General features: G+C 40.8%; 1 protein-coding gene across 1 annotated transcript in view; it reads right to left on the bottom strand.

Annotated features, from left to right (window-relative positions):
• glg1a (golgi glycoprotein 1a) overlaps positions 1-8,802 on the bottom strand; it is a 56,654-nt gene that overhangs the window by 8,726 nt on the left and 39,126 nt on the right. The window contains exons 20-24 of the mRNA XM_017436646.3: positions 8,578-8,720; positions 7,509-7,610; positions 4,137-4,244; positions 3,864-3,984; positions 1,819-1,925 (exon numbers count right to left, since the gene is read on the bottom strand). Coding sequence (XP_017292135.1) covers positions 1,819-1,925; positions 3,864-3,984; positions 4,137-4,244; positions 7,509-7,610; positions 8,578-8,720 — 581 coding nt within the window. The remainder of the gene's footprint in view (positions 1-1,818; positions 1,926-3,863; positions 3,985-4,136; positions 4,245-7,508; positions 7,611-8,577; positions 8,721-8,802) is intronic.

Below are 8,802 nucleotides of genomic sequence, written 5' to 3'. Positions count from 1 at the left end.
GCCCTTCGTGAAGCCATCTTCAACACTTGGAGCAACGTTCCCACTAGCCTCCTGGAAACACTGGCATCAAGCATGCCTAAACGATTGTTTGAAGTCATCAACAAGAACGGTGGAGCTACTCATTACTGAGTCCTTTTTTTTGACACTTTAATTTCTGTTTTGGGGGGTTTTCGGTTTTTTTTGAGCTATGGTCTTAAACTTTTGATCAGCTGAAAAAATCATGTTTGAGTGTAAATGCAGTTTTCAATTAATTCCCCGCCCAAACGTTTTTGTCTCTTACGCTGATTTCTTCTTTTAACATTGTGAAGCTCTACTTAGAACCTTCTTAAGATCCAAGAGTGCAAAATGCAAATTCTTGCAATTTTTTGACTGGTCTTAAGATTTTGATCAGAAGTGTATATGTCCCGTACTACATGTGTTGTACCAAGTGAATTGACTGAAAGGGAACGTAATGTTATGCATATAACTACTGCTCCCTGAAGGAGAAGAATGAGGTACAACACATTGGCTGCCCCGCTGCTCAGCCGGACTCGGTGAAGAGCGGCTATTGAACTGGGGAATGACAGTGATGACAGACGGTTACATAGTGCAGGCGGGGCCTGTCACTTGTCGTCATCACGTCATTTGCCTAAAGGCGTGATTAAGGGCGTCTTCAGCCAGGACACGCGGGGGCGTGATATCACATAGTACATGTGTTGTACCTTGTTCCTCTCCTTCAGGGAACAGTAGTTATATGCATAACATTACGTTTCTGCCGCTCCATTTAACAATGCATGATGCCACCCGCTGTGACTTTCTGGTATTATACCAAATAAAAATAAACACATAAATCCCAAAATATGGCTCTAATAGTTATCTATGGGGACAGTTTTTTTGTAGTTTTCTGTGCCATTTTTGTCTATGCTATACAACGTGCTGTTACTAAAGGTCACAAAGCACTTTTCCAGATCAAACTACGTTTGGTGTATTTTTTGTAGGATTTTTTTTCAAAGCTGCAGGAGAAGTGGAGAATCAAAAGTTGTGATGGAAACAAATGACTAAACAAATAGTAACTAGAGAAATTAATGCTGAGAGCTGAATGACTTTACTGAAAAGTTTAAAGAACGATGTGTTTACTGACTTGGTAAAGGTGAAATGAAGTGTTTTGAAAAAATCAAAAGAAAGTCATAAAAGGTGCTTGTTTTCAGAGTCTTCAAATTACTAGGGTCTATTCAGCATTTTCCCTGATCACCTGTACTCGTAGCATCTAGCTGTCCAGAAGGGAAACTCCTTGAAGACTGTGTGACAACACTGTAAAGATTGGGGGTTCTTATTGTGAAACAAAACAAAAAAAAACAAAAGAAAAAAAACAAACAAACATGTCCTTCACAAGTTCACAAAACTTCTTCTATTTTCTCTGATAAACACTGACAGCAACCTCTTCAGTGTCCTACAGCCATCTGTCACAGCTGGCCCCACCTCCTTTTACCTCACCAACCATCTTTCATTTTTATTACTGTAGATGTGGGAAGCAAAATAAGAAAAAGCTTACAAAACTGAAGCTAAACACCAGCTGATTCCCAGCCAGAACAACAAATCATTTCAGGAGATGGTTTAGTCTGTACTCAGGTCCACTAGCAGAGACTGAATGAATGTGCAGCACCTCCTGAACAAGTATAAAAAAAAACTAAGTTTCAGGGCTGAAGGTGTGTAGTAAGAAGCCCCTACCCCAGAGAGGTGTGAGCTTAAGTGGTGACAACTTCATCACACCAACCAAACTGGGTTTCCCCACAGTTTTAGGATTTTTCTGATGTAGTATCAGAGCTGTGGTTCCAGTACCTTGGCAGCGTAGCTCCACATCTCAATGCGATCCTGAAGTCTCTTCTTGCATTCTGGCTGCAGACGAACACGTTTGTCCTGCAGCGCCTCCATCAGACATGACATTTCTGAGGAAGAGTAGCGCACGCACACACACGCGCGAGCTGGTTAATGTGAGATTACCTGAAACTGCTTAAACTTAACTTTTTAACAGACTCACATGCAGTCAAATACATTTAAATCAATGAAACTTCAGCTTTCAGAAAAAAAAAACACATTCATATCCAAGTCTTTAAACTTCACACATTAACAGTTTGTTCTGAAATGACATTTCATGTTGCCTTTATCAGGTGTTTTCTGCGGAAATTTAAATTTGGTGTGAGTTTTGGTTGGATATCACAACAACTGTGCACCGAGGAGACAGCAATGGGACACAAGCAGCTCTCTGTAGCTGTGCTGGAGGGAGTTCGCCTCAGCCGGGCAGTATTGGGACACATTCCCAAGTTCGCTCATTATTGTAAACCGTCGGTCAGAAACGGTGGCAGTGTCTTCATGACAAATTTGCAAAAGCCAAATGGCATGCACTGTCTCGGGCGGCAGGAAATTTGTTCTGGTGCTGTGGGGAGGGGCTGCAGTTCTTGTGGAGTATGAAGTGTCCATACAAAAAAGAACGTCTCACAACCACGTGAGCTCCAACAGTTTTCTTCACTTCATGCGGAGTATAAATGAGCCTTTAAGTGGTGAAGAACCTGGACAACAGTTGTACGGACAGTCTCTCCAATCTCACCTGCTATAGCTTGGAACTCCTTCAGGGAGCTCACAGGTTCTCCTTCTTCACTCGCACTCAGTCTGTTAGGACAGCCTGCTCTTGGTGGATTTACAAGTACCATTTTCCTTCCATTTCTTGATGATGGATTTAACAGAACACCTGGGGATGTTTTGCATCCAACACCTGGCTTGCACTTTTCAATAACGTATTTTCCGGACTATAAGGCGCACATAAAGGCCTTAAATTTTCTCAAAAAATGACAGTGCGCCTTATAATCCAGAGCGCCTTATATATGTAAGAAGTCGTAATGTTTTAGTACGACTTTGGTAAACTACAAAGCTGCACAGCTTGCAACATTAAGGCTCAGTTGTAGTCGCACAGGGCTCCATGCATGGCATGCGGACCTGAGCGAGCGGTGTAGGCGTTTATACTTGAAGCTTACGTTGGTGCAGTATTATCTTTGTGATATCTCATAGTGGGATCTTATAAATGCTGATACAGGCAAACCAGCTCTGCTAGAGCACCAAACACGTCCAGTGCGGTGCGCCCGGTCAGCGCTAAGTTACAAAAATTGGGAGGTGCACATGCCTCATAGTCCAGAGCGCTTTATATATGACAAAAGTCTGAAAATGGACCATTCATTGACAGTGCGTCTTATAATCCAGTGCACCCTTTAGTGCGGAAAATACGGTAATCTTTTCTCTGAGTTGAATTAGGACAGTCACATTAAAAGGGGGTAAATATTTATGCAATCACTTTTTTTACATTACATATTTTTTTAATTTGACATTACTTTGTAGAAAACAGTTTTCACTTTGTCATTTAAGTTTGTTTGTCTTTTGTTTTTTGTACATTTTTTGGTCAAAAAGGCTAATTTATATTGACCATGATTGATTTAGGACAGCAATAAAAGGATAAAAACATCCAAGGTGGTGAAAACTTGGAAATTTTAGACTGTTAAGCCAGTTCAAGGGAAAACGTTCTTTCTTGATGAACTTGCTTCCTGGTATACTCTTCAGGTGAATAAATAAACCAGTAAGTTCAAGCTTTAATTATCATGAACAGTTTGTATGATAGAAAAAAATATATACTTTTACTGAACTATACCTCTTGTCTTGTATTAGTTCACGTCCAAAGTACAATACAGCTGTTTTATGGAGAGGATCTAAAGCTCTCTGTGACAGTCTGGATTTACTGAATCATCTTGAAATGGAGACCAACAAATGCCAGGAACTGGAAGCAGAAAATTGCCAGGAGTCTCTGTGGTGTGTGAGTGTGTGTGGTTGTGTGGACTTACGGCGCCCTCTGCCAGGTGGGATGGCAGCACAGTGATGTTTGATGTCCAGAGCGCAGGCTGTGTGAAGAACGGGGTCGACAAATATATCTGCTTTGCTCTCTTTCAGCATGTTCAACACCTCCTGCAGAAGTAGAAGGAGCAGAAAGAACATTAGAAGAATAAAATCCAGAGGAAAAAGACGAGAAGCAGCTCTGAATGATGACCATCCAATGTTTGGTACCGTTTGGAAATAAAGCTAAATTCATCGAAAAGCAGACGTGTGATCATACTGACCTTTTTACAGGCTTCTTGTTTGATCTTCAGTAGGTTGATCTTTAGACATTCCTCTACTTGTCCTGTCTGCTCCTGAGCTGCTGCCTCCTCCGGACAAAGACTTGAGATCTGAACACACACATAAACAAGTTTCTATTTCCATCTTTATTAGGTCACTGTATTAACTTCTACTTATTTGTGTAGCCTAACCCTAAATCGGTTCACACCTCAGCCTTAAACCCAAGCACTAACCCAAAAATGAGTCACTATTATATTAGGACTGGGCTTTGGTCTCCACAAGTACTACTGTTCTTGACACACACACACACACACACACACACACACACACAGAACCATGTTTTACAGACATTTCTAAGTCTAAGCCTGTTTATTGTTAACAGCAGACAAAAACAGTGTTTTCTTCACAGTGATGAGAGATTCTTGTGTTTAATCCGAGTAGTATTAATACATTTTTATGATTATTATACTCGTTATACAAACGTGGAAATAATTAAACTCTAGGGGATAAACAGTCCAAATGAATTAAAGCTCTGGGACAGACTGCAGAGGTCAGCTGAGCTTTGAGATTATCAGCCCCCGTCTACTTAACAAGTATGCATGTACACACTTGTGTACTTTATACTGAGACTAGTTAACCTCAGTCACTTGTAAAATGTGAGCATTGCCGCCTCCTGCTGGCCACACAGCTACATTCCAGTCTATATTGACTGATTCAAAGTGACTCTGGCGTTTAACACTCTTCTATAACACCAGGGTTTCCCCCAGTGTATCATAAACCTGGCGGGCTGCCAGGCTTTCCCTGCGCTGCCGCCAGGCTAAGCTCTGCTTGTTTATTATAAATGTCTTTTTTTATACACGTTTTTTTCCACCCGCACCCCCACTGCGAGGTCACCACGCGTTGATCACCGTGCAAGGGTGCGCGCGCCAACAGTGATGCAATCCTGTTGTCCCTGCCCCTGCGCGAAGGCCCCGCCCGTTGTCTTGTGATCGTGCACGTCCTAATGTTTTTAAGTTTGCGCGTGCCTTGCTCCATTCAAAATGGACGATTTTGCTACTTTAGTGGAGCTGGTTCGCCTGTATCAGCATTTATATGATCCCTCTGTGAGAGATGACAAAGATAATCAAACTGTTCAAAACTCCCGGAAGGAGATTACTGCTGCAGTCGATAAAAAGGAGTGTTTGTAGACCACAGAGGTTAGTTGTGCCGAAATTCAGAGGGTGGCTTTACAAAACTGAATACGGTAAGCATGTTTTGTAGTGAAAATATTAATATGATGCGTGGTAGTTTTTTAGAGTTCTCTTCTGTTATTCATTGGCCTTGATGTGAGACCTACCACCGGGCTTAGCCTCTTTTCTGGGGGAAACCCTGAACACACAGAACATCATTCCATTTTCCTGATCTGACGTGTATAAAGCAAAGACTATTAATACAGGTCAGTAGGGTCCAGTCCTGGTCCTGGAGGGCCACTATCCTGCACGTTTTATATGCTTTATGTTTAGTTTCATGAGTTCCTCAAGGACGAGGATTGGACACCACTGATAAAGGTAGATCTCAGACTGGAACGGGATCAGCTTCCCTGTTGGCTGGTTCTTACCAGGTTTAAGTCTCGCTTCCACCACGTAAACAAACATCACATTGTTCTTGTTAAAAACACAACCACACCAAATTCTCTTTTAAGATGTTGACTCCTGATTATCCTAGTCCTTATCTTGTTGCTGTATGTTTTAATAAGTTTAGCTGTAATTAACTGTTTCATACTTAATATGTGGAAGATCTTTACATATTTGGGTTTTTGATAACAGGATTTCTGCTGTTTGGATTAGGCAGTTACCTGACTTATCGTCAAATTCGTTTGATGTATTCGGCAAACTACACTCAGACTGTTACGGGAGCAGAATTGCAAGTCGGATGCGATCCTTTTACAGGACCACAGGCTAAATTACGGTTCCAGGACTCATGAATAATAATATAGGTTACATCTTGGAGAAAGTTGCTTGCTCGAATCAGGCGGAATGGACCTGGAATTTGGCTGTTTGAATTCACCATTGAGAAGTATCAGCAAGACTTTTCAAGGCAGACAGAAAACAAGTCTGCCTGACCCAAAACAATTATTGTTTTGTGAATTCTGGCTCCCTTTGCTAGCCTTGGTCAGCTATCTTTAATTTCTCTCCAGATTTTATGTAAACAAGATGCTTTGCCCCTCTGCCTAAGGACATCTGTGGATCTGCTCTGGGCTGGCTGATAAGCATTCCGTCACATTATCAAAGACAATGGCCTCTGTGACGTGATTTATGGACTTTGCAAACACACACACAAACACAACATACACCACACCATCTTCCCACCGTCTGTACACACACATACAAATTTTCCACTGTCTCTACCTCATCCTTCTCACCACACTCCCTCCCTCCCCTCCTTTAGTTAGTAATTCTTATGTTGGCTGTTTAGCGGGCCTTTTGGTACTATTAGAAAGTTTTTTTGTACCGTTAGTTTAGTATTGTCATGTTTTAGCTTATTTAGCCATCCTGTACATTTAGTTTAGTTTAGTTTATCTTAGCTCATATTTTAGATATTGTTAGATTCCTAATTGTTGTTTAGTTCAGCTTTAACTTTATCTTGATTTTAGTTTAGTTATCTTAGTAATTCTTATGTTGGCTGTTTAGCAGACTTTTGGCACTATTAGTCATGTTGTACCCTTAGCTTAGCATTGCCATGTTTCAGTTTATGTTAGCTTATTTAGCCTTCCTGTACATTCAGTTTAGTTTATCTTAGCTACTATTTTGACTGTTTTAGCTCATGTTTAGATATGTTTAGTTTCATGATTTAATTTAGATTATCCTATATTTCATTTAGATTATACATGATTAATCTATATTTGATTATGATGTTTCTATGATATTTGCTATATTTGATTCTGTATCTCTGTATTTTCTGTGTTGTAAAGCACTTTGAATTGTCTTGTTGCGGAAAAGTGCTATATAAATAAATTTCACTTCACTTAATGGAAAATCATGTGACACCATGATTGTGTGCGGGGGAGTAGGCAGAACTTAAAGCCCAACATCCCTAGAGCTCAAACCCTGGTTCCAAAAATATAATATGACAGCTTCTGTAAATTGGTTCTTGCTGGCTTCAAGTTCCAACAACTAGAGAAGGTGGGAACACTTGATCCATCAGTATGTCGACAGTAAAAGCAACATGACATCATTCAGTCCATCATTCCTGACTAAACATGTATAAAGCAACATTATATAAGGCAGCAAACTAAATACATATCTCTGGATTTAGTTTCAAACAGACGGTGAAACAAGAACTGAACTGATGAATTTGATCTATGTGACAGAATGTGAAAGCAGAAAGTCATGGACCTCCTGTGAGCAGTGCATCTGCAGCTGAGGGTCCAGTCTGTAGTCCAGTGCTGACTCCTGCAAGATGACCCGGATCTGATCCTCACAGTCAGGAGACAAGCGCTGCAAAACACACACACACACACACAAAGAATCCATATTTCTGAATCTTTCAGGCCTAAATGGTTTCAAGCTTCTTTTCAGGTGACCGTTTTCTTTCAGATTTGATAAAAACAGGCATACTGACTCAGATGTTTTGTATTTTTACAACAAATAACACTAGACCAGCTGCATCATCACATAAAAATAAATCTCTTGGCGTCAACAATCAAGTTTGACTTTTTAGACCACATGTTAAATTTCTTTCATCGATCTTGCTGCTTCATGACTGCAACAATAAACTGAGAAGATTTTTCTGAAGAAATAGGATTTTCTATTGCAGCAGTAATATAGCCATTGTAATATCTGAACCACCATCAAACTAGAATCCCTCCTTACAGCTGAATGACTGAACTAGTTGAGTGGCAGCTTTTAATAAAGAATACAGACTCTCTAATATGAAACAGTGAAATCAATTGGACCAAATTTTTTTTAATGTAGCAGTAAAGATCTCCAGATTCAGATTGGACCCTGAAAATCAGTGTCAGCAGTTCTGATCACACCAAGAGTGAAATATGCTCTGCAGGAAATGATTTCAGAGCCAAGTGGATATAATTATCTGTAAGAACATGGCTGCTTCACATGCTGTTACAATGACATGCTCTCAGGTCAGGTTGGTGATTTTTGACAGCAATCAAATCCTTTTCTCCTCGAGTCCACATAGATGTTTGTGTGAGGAGTTTATTTTTATTTTTTGCAAGAACATGACCAGCACTGATCTGCCAGTCTCAGAAACAATGCTCCACAGTCACACCTTCTAACAGTCCTGTTCTTGGCTCTAACTCAGGATGCCAAGGGACAAGCACAGAGACAGTGAACATAATTAACATTTGTTCAGAGAACCAACCATTGACCCTGGAAACTGTGCATAAGAGTCCTGTGTATCGTAGAGGTGAAGAAATGTGTCAAACATCCATAACAGGACTCTGACCTGGTCTGCGTATTTGAGTTTGAGACAGGAGATGACCTGACCCTCCAGCTCGGTGTCCGCTGTCGCCTTGTTCAGGATGGACTGGCAGAACTTTGGGATGTCAGCTTTACAGGCCTTCCTCAAAACCGGGTTCAACCTGTAGTCTGGACATCCAGAGACACAAATCTTTGACTTTTCCAAGTCTGAAGGGTAAAGTCTGGTGTTAGCTGAGTTCAGAACCAACAC

Source organism: Kryptolebias marmoratus, linkage group LG11, assembly GCF_001649575.2.
Source record: "Kryptolebias marmoratus isolate JLee-2015 linkage group LG11, ASM164957v2, whole genome shotgun sequence".
NCBI lineage: Eukaryota > Metazoa > Chordata > Actinopteri > Cyprinodontiformes > Rivulidae > Kryptolebias > Kryptolebias marmoratus.
The sequence above is the reverse complement of the archived record's forward strand: the minus strand, read 5'-3'. Positions and strand labels throughout refer to the sequence as shown.